Below are 16,483 nucleotides of genomic sequence, written 5' to 3' on the forward strand. Positions count from 1 at the left end.
CTTCATTAAACAAATAGCACTGATGGGTGTTTAGCGTTTCTAAAGGTTCTTAAGTGAATTCTTAAATATGTTTCCTTTTTAGAGAGGATGTCCCTCCTCCAAAGAGTCGTGCCTCAACAGCCCGCAGCTATATAGGGAGTAATCGATCATCCTTGGGCTCAATGTCTCCGTCTAACATGGATGGTTTTACCAAAACTCAATACAATAAAGTGCCGAGTGAAGACTTTGAACGTACTCCCTCCCAGAACCAGTACTTTGATCCACCAAAGGTAGCTGCACCTAATCTAAGTAGAATGGGAGCTATTCCTGTGATGATTCCAGCACAAAGCAAAGATGGTTCCATAGTATAACATGACGTTAATTTGACGTTTCACCGGTTCATTACCCCACGGATGATTAGTTCCTTTCAGTTCTACACATTTAAATACGCTCTTGAGCATCCAGATATGTGCTTAGCTCACAAGATTTTTATTAAGTTTGACTGCTTGCGTTGAAAGAAGTTGACGGTAAAAAAAAACATCCTCATTTGTAGAGGTTCCTAAATATTGAAATATGAATTTTTGATCTATTAGATATAGTAGATTGTACGATATGAAGCATTTTGTATTTGTTCATATGACAACTGTTACAACAATAGTTTTTGTGTTCACAAATCTGAAAATAGGGACTTGATTCTTGTAATTTTGATTTTGGAGTACTTGTCTCAAAAGCTTTGAATATTTAAAATGCATTGTTAGTTATGGTAATGCAAAGTTTTTTTGTATTTACCAATTTTATGTCCTCTCACACGCTTTTTCTCCCTTTTTCTCGTTCTTGCTCTCTCCAGTCTTACAGGGTTTTGCTTGTTCTATGCGGACAAACTTCTCCTTTCTAGATATGTAATGTTGAATGGATTTAGTCAGCATGCTAACTACATATCTGATAGTGAAATTAAACCTGAATTCAATAATTAATGACATTTTACAAGCTGTACTTGCCATTTTGAATTTCCTTGCTTTTTATAAAGATTTGTGCAAATAGTTTTTATATATGGGACCAGAATACTTACGTTTAATTTATAAAATATACTGGGACAATTACATTTTTGGTAGTAAAATTTTCTGTAACCCAAGAGCTGGTGAGGGCATCCCCACTATATTAATATCCTCATTGTTAATGTTTAGTACTTTTTTATTACTTCATCTATTTATATTCCTCTGCTGCTTTTAATACCAATAAAAAAAACTGGAATACCAAAATGTGAATATCAGCTTAAGCGGGTAGTTTATATGTATATGTGATAGGTTATAAATTCTTATTAGGAAATTGCTCCCAATGAATTTATTAGTTTGCTTCTCTTTCTTTTTATCATTCAATCATGTCCAATTCTTGGAGCCTGCCTGAACAAGCCCCTGCAGTTTTCTTGACAAGGTTTTTTAGAAAGCCATTGACTCCTTCCCAGGGCTGAGAAAAAGTGACTAGCCCAAGATCACCAGCTAGCTTTATGCTTTATGCTCTACCTTAATGCTTAAGGTAGAACTAGAACTCACTGTCTCTCAGTTTCTAGCCTGATGCCTTAACCACTTCAGCAGATTGGCTCTCATGCTTTTCATACATTTGAATAATTTCAAAAATTTACTGCAAGAGAAGTTTAAATATTTACATTTGATATTTTTTTTTGAACTAGTGGTTCCAATACATGAATACATGAATAATTGAAAAAATTAAGATATCAAGAATAAATATTTAAACTTTTATCGCAGTAACCTCTTAACAACCACAGTTGGGATCAGAATTTCAGTTGCTAAGTAATGCAGCCATAAAACGATATGTCACGTGATATCACTTAGTGACCGAAATCTCAGCAATCCTGAATTATGGGTTGTTAAGCAGACAAGAGTCTCATGTACAGAACAGGAGGCCTGGTGCAGGCTGCATGCAAGTTGGGGACAGCTGCAGTGTTGTACAAAGGTGCTGGAATCCTCAACTTCCCCACCCCAGTCCACTAGTGTGACACAATGGGGCTGCATCCTGAGAAGCCTCAGCTATCTCACCAAGCCAAGCAGTTATCACTGCAGGGCAGTGCATCTTTCCTCATCTGCCTATTTCTTCCTGATCCTGTGTCCTTTTGGCCACCCTGCGAAGCAGCACTGGTAAGCCATTCCTTCTCCAAACAGTACATCCATTCTTGCAAGATCTGGGGAAGACCAGAAGATTTTAAAGAGTCACTAGGATGGGATATGTGGCTTGGAGAAGAAATGGCACACACGATTTGCAGAATGAGGTGTCTGAAGTATCTTAAGAATGGGACTTTTGCCATTCTTCAAATAGTGCACCCATTCTCATGAAATTTGGGGAAGATTAGAAAGTGCTGGGGCTGAAATAGAGGTTTGTGGGCGGTGATAGCTGCCTGAGACTGCTGAAGATTCAGGGCTTCTACTTTAGCCCCTACCCTGCTGCCAAAGTTGCCATTGTGTAGGATGGTCAAAAAGTAACAGATTAGGGTGAAATAGATTGGTATTGCCGAGGGCCTGAATTTTAATCCATGATTGTAGGAGTGTTGCAATGAGCTCATGGTCTTAAACTCATCTTTTCAGCACCATAGTAATTGAATGGTCATAAAACAAGAACTACCTGTAATGTGTTACTCTTAACTGTAGTAAAATGTTTCTCTGTTACTAATTTTAATGTAAGAATTTTTATTTCTACTTGTAATGCAACACAGTAGTACAAATAATTTTCATGTTTTTTAAGTGGGCCTGATCTGATAATATGATATATTGAATTAGATAATAAACAATTTTTGAAGTGCACAGTGTATTATTGCTAAGTTTAGATACTGAAATGAAGTATTAGTCTTCAGATATCAAGATCTTTTAGGTTACTTGATACTGTTAGATATGAAATGTTTATGTCTGCCTTAAATGTGCGTTCAATAAACTTTACATTGATTGTATATCATATTTCTCCTACAAGATTTCTGTCTGCACCGTTAAGAAAAGCAGTTTTTGACAAAATACTGCCATTTCCTTTATTGTTTAATATTTTGTGCCAAATGCTGGTTATGCCACTAAATAATTTTGTATTTCAGAATTTCTGCCTTTACTGTTTTTATAATTCCTTTATGGGGTTTAATCTTACTCATACAGCTTCCACTGTACCAGATTACTGAATTACTGTTACTATAACCTCTGCTTCTTGCTTTTTAAAATAGAATAGTAAGATAGTAATAAAAATCAAATGTCCAGTAAGAAGGCAGCTTCTCCTTAAATTTATATTGGATTAAACCTAACTATAATGTTTAAAGTTGACTTGCTGAAATCAGGGGACTAATTTCAACAAACCTACTCAGTCTAGTGTCAAACTCGTGAATTTTCGTTTTTTAAAATTATGTTTGTACATTGATGTTTTTAAAAAGGTGTGACAATTATAAGAATACAAGAAGGATTTCTTTACACACGTTCCCATGCTTTCAGAAAAAAATATCAAAGGATTTGAATATGCATTATGAACATATGGTTCAAAATGTTAACACAGTAAATGGAACACGTAACATTTATGAGGCACCATTACAAGTTTTGGGTTTTGTGATGAACCCGCTTCTATGTGGATTTTTTTTCTAAATTTTTGTTAAAAATTATTGTGAGTTAGAATATGCAAAGATAAAATGGCTTTTCTAGAGCAAAAGCTATAAATTGTTTTTCATCTAAGCAATTTTATATTAAGGTCTCATTAACATATCTAATTTTATCTTAAATTACTGGATTGGATTAAAAAAGGAATGAGTGAGCAGTTATCTTATTTAGTAGTGTTATGTAAACTATTACATCAGCACTAATGGAAAAAATGGCCCATAATGTATATGGAGTTATATTATTGTGAATATATCAACTGTTATCTGTATGGACTCTGCATTTTGTACTTTCAGCAAGCACAACTGCATTTTTTTTCTTGAAAAACCATACTTTCCTCTTTAATAAATAAACACATACTCCAGCCATTGGAACTTTAACAACCTGGTGAAAGATTTAATATTTAGGAGAGAAAAGGTTGCTTTTGAAAGATTTGCTGCCAGAGCTGGTTATTTGGCAGTCTTGTCCCCAGGATTTGAATGGGGTCACTTAGGAATGACTCAGGATGATTTTTGGATAGCTGTGTACCCACCCAGGAGGGGGAATCTTGAAAGGTGCAGCTCCTCATGGGAGTAGCAACATTTCTTCCTACCAGCAGAATGTTTTTTAAGCATGCCTGGAACTTTTAATCTCACTTTTTAAATCTTTGCTTTCTTTCTTTTTTAATGTTAATTGGCTGGCTGAGTGCTGATTTATTTCAACTCCTTGCTGGATTCTATCTTTTTTTCTACTCCTTATTTGGCTGTTCTTACCAACTTTTGCTTTTCCTTACGGAAACATGCATGGGGAAAAAAAGGTTTATATTTGAATTATATATTATTGACTATTCACTGCAGCGAATCTGCAATTTATTAACCTGCAAAAAGCCTTTGGATAAAAATAGAAAATATCCTCTGTTCTTTTTCTTCATCCCTGTTTCATTTATCTATGTCATTGAGCTACAACATATCAGATTACAGAGTGAAGGAGGAGCCTTGGGGCGTGGGGGGAGAGAGAGAGCCTAGCACAGGGGTAGGAAACCTTGGCTCTTTTATGACTTGTGGACTTCAACTCCCAGAGTTGGCTGGCTCAGGAATTCTGGGAGTTGAGGTCCACGAGTCATAAAAGAGCCAAGGTTACCTACCCCTGGCCTAGCAACATGCAATCTTTAGCTGAATTTTTTTCTAACATTTGATGGAATTCATAAAGACTCTGGAAAACATTCTGAAGCAATCAATTCTAAATATTTTAAACCCACAAAAGAAATTTGTTTTCAAAGTATTAAACATGGACTCAGAAACAACACAGACAATAGAAAATATTCAGAGAAACATGGACTTAGAAATAACAGAATCAACTTCAGACACCTGGAAGCTCAACTCTGCTTTTATGTGATAGAGAATTCTGTGGGTGGATAATTGGCAAACAGGTCTTTTTTAAGGGGTTTGAAGGAGAGTGGGAAATGGATTTATTACATTTAATTGAGGAATGTTCTAATCTGTTTTTTTGGGGGCGGTGGAGTTTGGGCTTATTGTATTCAATCAATCAGCAACTAATTTAGAAACAAATGTGGATCCAGGACCAATTAGGGTTAATATTTGGGATGATTTGGGATTGAAGCCATGGTAAATTTTCTACAAGTTAATTACAATAACAGTATGTTAACAGAGGGTTTTGGAATTTCAATTTTGTCTTTTATTACTATCAATAATTCTAATTACTTTTATAATTTATATAATATGTTTATTATTTTTTCTGTTAATTATTTGATTAAATATAGTATGTAGATGTCAGGCTAACAATTTGAAAACAGATTTAATAGATTAAAATTCTTTTTGCCTGTTTTGCAAGGGGTGGGAAATTAACACTGTTGTATTATACCAATCAGCATTCAACTAGGAAAGGTGTATATATGTTAGTCTTTTTTCTTTTTTAAAGACAATTTAATTTTAAAACTTATTTATTCATTATTAATGTTTTCTCTGTTGTAGTACGAAAACGCATGCAGGATGGGTGACATAACAGTGGTATAAAGTTGAAGAAACGTCATATATCATGAATTTTACATTATGAAGGAAATGAAGTATTCTGTTTTATCATTCTTTTTTAATTCTGCAGACAATGATAGAGTAAATTACGTAATATTTGTCTCCCAAATATTTAAAAATATACTGCTTGAAAATTTTATAAGAAACCCAGACATGAAAAATGTGAAAATATGAAAAGAGAAATGAAATTGATTGAAGATCATGCAATTATCTACTTGAATGGAGCAATTTAAGCCATCAAACCTCCTGCTTAGAGCACTAATCCATATTAAAGCACCCCTGACAGATGGCTGCCCGCTTTCTTGGGATACAACCAATCAGTGGAAATGGATGATTGGTTTCATTGTTGAACTGTTCTTACAGTCAGCTGATTTAACATGTAATGGAGATAATAAGTAATGGCAGCTTTGATTCAAATACTTAAATTAATTGAGTAAAGATGTATTTTCTAATGTACTTTAGGGCCAATCAGTATGATTTAACACTGCGTTTTAGATTATATTTTTATCCTTTTTTAAATCGTATGGATCTGATTTTTTAAAAGGTATGTCTTATTTTTTAGTTGAACACAATTAAAAAAAATTAATATACAATACAAAATCATAAAACCATAAAATAATAAAAACAAGGCAGATTTTCATGACTATATAAATCTGAAAATTCTACACAAACCATTAAACAAATGGTGGTTCTATTTCATAATCAACCATACATAATCTACATTGATAAGTAATTTCTTGATAATAAAATCTGTTCTGCAAATTGATGAGAACCTGGGGGTCATATGTTTATGTTCCAAATTTTAAAATAAATCTTAACTGAATTACTTAAAAAAATCTTCTACTTAATATCAATGTGTACTACGTAGCCTATTTATTTTACATTCTTCATCTTTCTTTACTTTTAAATGTAGACCTTGGTAGAATCACCTATTAGCTTAGTCCCTTTGTTTTAAAATCAACTATACATACATAATGGGGTTCCTTATAAGAGGAATTGGCAGAATATGTTAAATTATATTATTTATTATGAAATATTTAATGCCATTCGCAAAATCCTGAAAAAATCCCGTCTATATATGGAAATAATTGATTTTGGTTTTTTATGCATAAATTGGTTTTGGTTTTTTCGTGCATAAATTTCTAAAATAAGTGAGCTACAATAGTTTAATATAAAGCAGTTAAATTTTATTTAGAAATGATTCTTAAGGGTACAATTTAACTTCTGAATCAAGAAATGAAAAGCAGGGTTTTTTTAGGAATAATGTGAAATGTGTGTGTGTGTGTATGTATATGTATATATATGTATATGTATATATAGGCAATCAAGGGAACTGACGATACAACATGGAAATCTTGATCATAGTTAATAAAGCTAAAAGTCACAATTGTTCAAGATATTAGCTGTCATTCTATGTGAAATCTGATTTTTTTAATACACAGTGAAACTTCACATCATACAGAATATTGTTTTGTTTTTATACATTGTACAAGGGCAATTTAGAAATAAACCTCCGGACGTCAGTATGCTCTGATGCATGTTATGGCTCGTCTGAGTTTTCATAATGTTTCACAGTAGACTTCTGAATTGATGGTCGAACCACACTCCCATGAACTTCACTAGCAGTACTCCTTTGGCATCTTCACGTTTGGTGGGATTTTCTATGGCACCACTTCTGATGTGGTGTTGGTTCATGATAATGGTCGCTTGCGCACCGCTAGACGTACCCAAAAACATTTGAAGTAGTTTCGTTGGGATGTTTTTTTAATCACACACACCCCAATAGCCCAGATTTGGCGCCTAGTGACTACTACCAAGGAATTTCAAACCTTGTAAGACGTTATGACAAGTGCCTCAATTGGAATGACGATTATGTCGAAAAGTAATGTAACGTAGTTTTCTAATGTGTATAATAAAAGTTCTGTATCTCGAGTCTCTGTCATTGATTACCAAATGGAGGTTTATTTCCGAATTGCCCTCATATTTTGTAAACTCAGGACAATGCTTATCAGCAAGTGTAGCACCACCTTAACAGTCTTAGCCCACCCTTTTCCCCATACATAGAAACCTGCTGGGAGAATTTACCCGTACCTCCCCACCCTGAACCTTGCAATTGTATGCACTTCTCCTTGATAATTATTCTTGAATTTATTTTTTTTATCATCACCCAGCCAAACCTTTAGTGTAACATCCATTCCAAAGCGCACTCCAGCATGGCCTTATTTGTGTAAAGTAATGAACCCACACATGCTTAAAGTAGCCCAAGAAACCATTATAACAATTTTAAACACCATATGACTAACAGACATTGCAGTATGATAAACGTGCAGTTTACTTGATTTAATAGATTTCCAAGCATCAACCCAATCAGACCCACAAAAATTACTGCAATAAAAACTGCCCTGAGGAAGGGCAAATCCAGGAAGCAAACGGCAACAGTCAGAATAATTGCAATTATAATAGCAAGTGACCAACAAGGTTTAAAACAACAGACATCAAAACACCATAAAAATAGCAAACATGGAATAAGTACAAATACATAGGATGAATACTGCAGTAGGAAGATGTTTAGTTTTCCTACTGTAAGTACTGCATTTCTATTCAACTATCGACTATTTTTCCAATCTCTTCACACTACCAAAACAACTTTTTCTTAACAATTCTATTTCCACTCTGCTAATAATCTCTTGCTGAAAATCTATTAATAACTAAGCACTTGTTTCTCTTCATCAAAGCTTTATATTTCCAACTATTCTTCACCAATATAGTCTATATTCAACTATGTTGAAAGTACCCTTCTCTGGTCCTTTCTGTTTTCCCTGCTTTGACTCCATAACAATCCCATATTTTCCTTCACCAAAACTTTCCATTTTTCCCCCCTCCAAAGTAGTCTCACTATCAAGTTTACGTATCTTAAGTCCTTTCGATTTTGATTCTAGATATATCATTAGTTTCTACTTGCTGTTCTTTGACAATTTAATGGCTAATTTAATATTTTAGGCACATATGAAAACATTTCTGCTACAGAACTGCAAATTCCAGACCTCCACATATTTTGCCATGGCCAGAACCAAGGAAGCAGAAGAAAGACACGATGTTACTCCCAATAAGAAGCAGAGGGATAGATAACTGACTTCATTGCCGGGAGCAAAATCTTCAGAGGGGCCACTTGCTGAGTACCTTGTCATCCTGGGTCTGTTGAGGGCTGACAGAAGGGCCAAGTTTCCACCCTAGCGGGATGTCACCTTCTGAAGGGGGGTGAGTTCCCAGCAATGCAGTTCTCCGTTAAAACCCCAGATTAAGGCAGAAGTGGCAAAGGGTCACTTGTGGGTACTTCTGGGGCTTACACAAGATTTGGGAATGACTGACAACCATTGGGTTTGCGCCATCTGGAATAACCCATAGTGACCTCAATGGGTTCAAACATGAAGAGATTGTAATAATTGGATTTACAGAAACCATACTATTCCATTTCACAATATTCTATGAAGCCAAAACTAGTGTGACCTAATTAGATAGGTGAAACAAGCCAATATAACATGATTCAGTCTTTGTATATAGAAACACTATATCCATGGTTCAAATGAATGTGCATATATTGTATATAAACTTTATTATCAGTTGATACCAAATTTCTTTTGTAAATTATTTTTAAAATTGGACAGATTTAATTGTTTTAAAAATCCAGTGTAATAAATTTACACTCAAGTAAAACTGCTGTAAATTGAGATTTCCACAGAGAGCTATATGAATTGTTTTATTTATAACTGTTTCTAGAGAAAGGGAAAAAATAATTGAATTACTCATTTGAATATCTCAACAAAAGGCTTTAGTTTGATGAATTTTTAAAGACCTCTCATGGAATGTCCTCTCATGCAATGTAATCTGCATGGGTTAAGGAACCACAATTGAGAATAATGTAGATATGTAGCATTTTGAGTCTACTGTACAATACAATTATCATTCTCTTTTATAATGCCATCCTATACAATGACTGCTGAAAAAACAAATGAGTTCAATTGTGATGTTGGTGAGGGAAAGTTACAGAAGAAAATAATACAATCAGTTGAAATATATGCCATTCATTTTCACCACTTTGCTATTCAAAGAAGTATGAAGATGATATTCCTAATCAGTATGTGTTTTAAATAAACCTTATTTTCTTAATGCTCTTCTGCCCCTAACTTGTGCATAGACTTTTTAATTTAGGATTTGCAGAATGAAGCAGCAAAGAACAAAAGAGACCCCAAGACAGCAACAAACCTTTTAGAAATTTATTAAGAATTGCCCTGTAACATAGTTACAAGGCCAGAGGGATCTACTCAACAGTCAGGTGAACCCAATGGTAAGATAGTCACTGGAATGACTCACGAGAAAGTGTGGTTTGTGGAGCAATTCTTAAGATCCTTTTGCCTCACTTCTTCAATCTATGGAATGCTCACTTTTGATGTTGGGATAATTAACAAGAACAAAATGGTATTTTTATACACAGAACAGGAAGGGATTATAAGAGAGTAAGCAGGCACACAGCTGTTTGTGTAGTGTGCTCATGACTTGCCAATGTCAGCATATTTTGTTGTGTATTCTCCTTTTGCATCTGTTTACTCTCTTGTAATCATTTTCCAATAAAAGTAAATACAAACATTAATTCCCTTCTTGCTAATTATCCCAGTACCCAGATGAGCATTCCAAAGGGTGGGTGAGTGGGGAAAACAGTCTCAGTCATGTCATTTTCCACTTAACGAGTGCTTTGCTTAACAACAGATGTCGATATCAGTTGTGGTCAATAAACGAGGGCTACCTGAATACCTATAAGAACACCTATGTCTATATTGTTTTAATCTTTCTTTGTTGCTTGAGCTTACACCAAAGAATTTAGCCACCTTCAAGTTGGTTTCTGGTGCTGTCTGCTGCTGTTCTAAATTGCTTGGCAATTTCTCAATCTGCTGGGGTGACAAAAGGAAGTTGTTTTTCCAGATAACTGCTCCATGTCTCTGCTGATTGATGAAACTGCTGGGCTCTGTTTCTCTTTCAGATTGTCTGCTGTTGGCTTTGTGAAGTTCTTCCTGTTTCTGTTTTACTATCAGTTGCCTATTCAGCTGACTTATTCCACTCTCTCAGCTGCAAATCCCTTTCTGCTCTTCCCTACACATAAATCTTCCCCAAACACACCTACACATCTACATTCTGGCAGTCTCAGTGTTTTGCTTGTATGCTTTCATACAGGGAAGAAAAAGAAGAGCTTTGCTTTCCTCCCCCACACTGTGTTTAATATTTACATTATATTAAACTGTAGGGTGAGCTCATCATATGGCTTGGATTGAGATACCAATGAGTATGCTGATGATATCCAGCTTATATCTCCACCCCCGATTGTTCAAGTAATTCTAGGAGGTTTCTAAGCATCTAGAGCAGACATGTCAAACACAAGGCCCGGGGGCCGGATCCGGCCCGCGAAGTGGTTTCATGTGGCCCACGAAGCCATCCTGGAAACAGTGAGGGAATGGCCCCCACTGCCTTGGCCCTGGCCCAGAGACCCTCCTCCTGCCAGAGACCCTCAGATCTGTCCCACTCCTGCCCAGGCCCCCATAGGCACCCTTGATGCGAACGATGTAGAGCTGGCCATGCCCACCCAGTAGGCCATATGCACTCTAGCCACGCCCACCCAGTAGGCCACGCCCACCCAGGCCATACCCACCCGGCCCCCTGAGGGCAACGGCAATGCTGATGCGGCCCTCAATGAAATTGAGTTTGACACCTCTGATCTAGAGACTATGGAAATGCGAACTGTGAACATGTTTCAGCTGAATCATAGTAAGATTGATGTCAACTTTAAAAATGAGCATGGCAATAGCCATTTTCCCTATTCATTTTCGGTTGACACATAGAAAGGTGGGGGGGATGCTTGCCTAGTCAAAATATTCTTTTGTCCTGTGGGAACCAAGGTCATCAGCTTCTCCCGAGACCGCAGGCTGGGCATTTCATGAAAAGCCTGCCAAGAAGATGTATTGGGGGAACGTAGTTGCTTGCATAGCTTTAGAGGTAGGATGTCTTAACTTTGTATTGGGAAATAGGTGTGTCTTCAGACTTGGTTTCACTTTTGACGTGCCAATACTTTGTAACTAATAAACATGTTCTTTGAGGAATTCCCAAGCCTCCGAGTTCTACTTTATTTGTCTCTGTCTGTCGGAACCATGACAATTGCTGTCAGTTAGATCAGGATTGGGCAATTTTTCCAAGGAGCCACATGAGAAACTGGGTCTGTTGTCGAGATCTGAACCAATAGGGCCAATGCTGCCCTAATTTGTTATTTGTGCGTGTTTTAATTTCACCCTTATAGTTATTTTTTTTATTTAGTATAGTTTTCAACTATTTTTAGGGAAAAGGGAAGGCGCCAAGCACGTTCTGGGGTTTCCTAGACGTGTCCCCCTTTCTTGACTCTTCACTGCAGCTTTTAAACAGGAACTAGTTTTTCTTTTTTGTTGTTGTTGCCTTCTCTTGGTTCCTGCATACTCAGGAGGGCTGAAGATAGGGTAAGATACACATTGCTTTATTGCACAGACTTGCCTAAGGGAATGTGTGTGTGTGTGAACGTGTGTTTGTTTCCTTGAATCGTTTCCCACCATTGACCAGAATAGAATAAAGTAGAATAGAGCTGGAAGGGACCTTGGAGGTCTTCTAGTCCAGCCCCCTGCTCAAGCAGGAGAACCTATATCATATTCAGACAAGTCTAAGTGCAATTGCTATTGCTATGTTTATTTTTGCATTTTATACAGCATAGAATATTTTATTTGGCATACATTAGGAATAGTGAGGGCATGCATTCTGATATACTTTGGGGAAAAGGTTTTTTTGTTCCATTATAATTTGATACGAGAGATTAATTTCAAGGTATTTTCAGCTGGAGAAATTTATAGCAAAGCATGTTAATGAGTAATGAAAACATAAATTGCTGCTTTGCAGACCTATAATTATACTCTATACCAAGCATAAACATGTTTTATCAAAATGTGCACTTCATTTTAAATAAATTACAAAGTTAAATTTAGTCATTGTTGCTCCAGCCCAAGATATGAATAAATATCAATAGTTAATTGTAGAAAGATCCTATTCATTTAGTGTAGGGGCAGAAAATTACTGACCTTGTTTGCCTACCTTATACAGTATATCTGTGAAGTAGCCTAGCGCCTATCAGTATATATAATACTAAAACTCTCATTGTCGTTACCTTTTGCTGGACAAAATGGTGAACTATCAAATGGCATGACTTACAGAATGTGCCCAAAATCCAGCATCCATTTCTTCTAAGGTGCTTGGGGGTGGGGGGGAGATGGAATTTGAGAAAGCTGTGGCGGTTTTAGTGCTACTGGCTGCTGCTATGGTTATATGATTTTCATTTTCAATATTATGTGATAATACCCACATAATCGTCCCAATCCATATGACACCTCTTATGCAGCCCTCCCCCCACACACATACCATTCCTGATCCCGAATCCCTGTACAAACCTTCAATTGCTCCTCCACCTGACCTTGGACTTGGAACTTCCTGTTGGCTAGATTGCAATATTTCCACGAGCAAAATAAATGGGGAAACTAGCAGGAATTCAAAGGAGGAAGTAAAGGAAGGAAGGAAATTATAGAAAGGTAGGAAAGACGAGGAAGGGGGGGAGAGAGGAAAAGAGCCAGGAAAGGAAGGAAGGCGGGATGGAGGGAGAGAAGAAAGAGGAAGGGAGAGGGAAAGAGCCAGGAAAGGAAAGGAAGGAGGGAGGGAGTAATGAAGGAAGATAAAGAATGTCAAAGAGGGAGGGAGGGAGGAAATAATTTTGATGCTCCCTACCAGCTTCCCACAATGAAACTCAATGGGCAAGCCAATAGGGAGATGGACGTTACTCCTGCTTTTGCCCACCCAAATGATCATTTTTTCTCTCTGTTTAGGTAAGGAAATATCTCTGAAAATATATATAAGTGACCTGGGCTGTTTTTTGACGCTAAATGAAAATTTACCTGAACCATTTTCAACAGTTACTAACATCTACCACCAGAGGGCGTAGATAATACAGCCTACTTGATAGAAACTTGGTACTGTATGATTTTCCTTGGATTTTTATTTTATTTTTTGAAAATAACTTGTGCATTTTCGTAGAAAATGGAAAATACTAGCATTATCTAGTCATCTGTAATAACTAAAAATTAATTTATTTTTACTTTACATTTTCTTTCAATTTATAGTTATAAATTGCCTACTTAATTGAAATGTCAAATTTTACATTGTTCTTGAAAATTATACACATATTATTATTTTTTGTAAAGCGAGGAATATAATAACCAGGAAAAAGCCGCCATTCTATATTTTTTCCCATACCTGAAACAGGCCAACATTGCACAAAACATTACATTTGAAACACTTCTAATTTGAGAGGTTACATCACTCTGTTATGAGTTTTTAGTCCTTTAAGGAACAATTATTTTTGCTTTGTAATAAACTGCTCAGGGGATGCGGTGGCTGAGTGGGTTAGGACGCTGAGCTTGTCGATCAGAAGGTCGGCAGTTTGGCGGGTCGAATCCCGAGTGCCGCATAACAGAGTGAGCGCCTGTTACTTCTCCCAGCTTCTGCCAACCTAGCAGTTCGAAAGCACGTAAAAACGCAAGTAGAAAAATAGGGACTACTACGGTGGGAACGTAACAGCGTTCCGTGTGCCTTTGGCATCTAGTCATGCCGGCCACATGACCACGGAGATATTCTCGGAGAAGTGCTGGGTCTTCGGCTTTGAAACAGAGATGAGCACCGGCCCCTAGAGTTGGAAACGACTAGTACGCATGTGCGGGGGAACCTTTACCTTTACTAATAAACTGCTCAGACTGGGGAAGAATGAATAAAGCTATAGAAAGTATAAAATTTACTATTCCTCAATGTAGATCTCTAGCTGAAACATCTTGATGCTGCAATGAAGTCACTGAGGCTCAGAAAGCTTTAGGACTGAATGTCTTTGTTATTTGATTGATTTAAAACCTGCATAATAGTTAATTTGAAGTATATACTTCCATTCTTTAGTTTCTAGAATTACTTTAATAGGTATAGCTTGTATCTCTTAACACTGACTTAATACAATTCATGACTTTTTTGGTACGAGAATTTGTGTAGGCATAGTATTATTGAGATTACTTGTTAAAGTCTCTGTAGTTCTCTTGGCAAGATTTCAGAAGTGGTTTGCTATTGCCTCCTTCTTAGGACTGACAGAGAGTGACTGTTTCAAGATCACGTAGTTGTCTTAGTCTTGTTTTTAGCCTGGTGCCTTGAACTACTACTGGCTTTCAAATTATTATTGTTTTGTTGCACAGTGAGCGATATGTTTAAATTTAGATTTTTATCTACATATCAAGTCCTTCCCAAGGACCTTGGATAGGCAGATGTTGTTTGATGGTCCTGTCACCATATGTAAACTGTTAAGCTGCCTTTTGAAATTGACTGATGGTGATTTTGTCAATGATGATGCTCCAAATGTTTTGGGATTGCACCAAGAGTGCCTATTACTATTGAGATTATCTTTGCTTTCTTTTGCCACAGTTGTAATTCTTTTATTTGCAGGGCTTTGTCTTTGTGATTTTTCCCCAGCTCTTTCTGATAGAAGGTGTTGAAACCACAGGAACCTTGTGGGGAAGTGATCATGCAATATTGGAATTCAACATTATGGAAGCACAAGCAATAGAACAGTCAAACTAGAGTCTTGGACTTTAAGAGAGCTAATATCAATAAACTTAGAGAGAGCTTGGAAAGGATTCCATGGATGAGAATCCTCAAGGGGAAAACAACTCAAGAAGCTTGGGAAATTTTGAAAAGTGAGATAATAAAAGCCCAGTCTAGCACAATACCAACAAAGAAGAAAAATAACAGCTCTCAAAAGAAACCAGCATGGCTGCTTAAAGAACTCTCTGATAAATTGAAAGATAAAAAGGACAAGTATAAAAAGTGGAAACTAACTAAAGCAGAATATTAGCAAACAGTCCGAGGCTGCAAAGATGAAGTGAGGAAAGCTAAGGCTCAAGATGAACTAAGGCTTGTGACCAAAGTCAAAAATAACAAAAAAGCTTCTTTCAACATGTAAAAAACAATAAAAAATTTAACGAAATGATTGGTCCATTAGAGGGGGAAAGTAGCAAGAAGGTGACAAGCAATAGGGAGAAAGCAAAACTATTTAACTCATTTTTTGCATCTGTCTTTATATAAAGGGAAAAAACAGTCCAACCTATCAAAAACAGTACCATAAAAAATAGATTAGAAATACAAGTTAAGTTAGGCAAGAAAATGGAAAGTGAGCACCTATCCAGCCTAGATGACTTCAAATCACCAGGAACACATAGATTACACCCCAAAGTTCTCAAGGAATTGGCAGATGTGATCTCAGAACCACTGAACTATATTTTTCAAAGATCCTGGAGCACTGGAGAACTACCAGAGGACTGGAAAAGAGCTGATGTAGTTCCCATCTTCAAAAAAGGGCAAAAATAGATCCAGGAAACTACAGGCCTATCAGCCTGACCTCAATATCTGGGAAGATTCTAGAAAAGATAAATAACGAATCAGCGAGCACCTAGAGGCAAACAAAGTCATCACTAAAAGCCAACATGGGTTTGTCAAAAACAGATCACGGCAGACAAATCTTATTGCATTCTTTGACCAGGTGACAAAATTAGTGGACCAGAGAAATGCTGTAGATATAATTTACTTGGACTTCAGTAAGGCATTTGATAAAGCAGATCACAACCTACTGCTTGAAAAGATAGAAAAATATGGGTTAGACAGCATCACCACCAAATGGATTCGTAGCTGGATGACCGGCTGTAC

At 36.6% G+C, this 16,483-nt stretch overlaps 1 protein-coding gene across 2 annotated transcripts in view; it reads left to right on the forward strand.

The window, feature by feature from the left end:
* Nucleotides 1-7,597, forward strand: part of CXADR (CXADR cell adhesion molecule) — a 26,293-nt gene extending 18,696 nt beyond the window's left edge. Inside the window, exons 7-8 of one of the 2 annotated variants that reach the window (XM_083361807.1) lie at nucleotides 83-269; nucleotides 5,582-7,597. In XM_083361807.1, coding sequence (XP_083217933.1) covers nucleotides 83-269; nucleotides 5,582-5,623 — 229 coding nt within the window. In that variant the 3' untranslated portion in view covers nucleotides 5,624-7,597. Of the gene's footprint in view, nucleotides 1-82; nucleotides 5,528-5,581 lie in introns of those variants that run through there. The other variant, XM_083361806.1, reaches the window with a different exon arrangement.
* Nucleotides 7,598-16,483: the final 8,886 nt, after the last annotated feature.

Source organism: Vipera ursinii, assembly GCF_947247035.1.
Source record: "Vipera ursinii genome assembly, chromosome: 4".
NCBI classification, from domain to species: Eukaryota; Metazoa; Chordata; class Lepidosauria; order Squamata; family Viperidae; genus Vipera; species Vipera ursinii.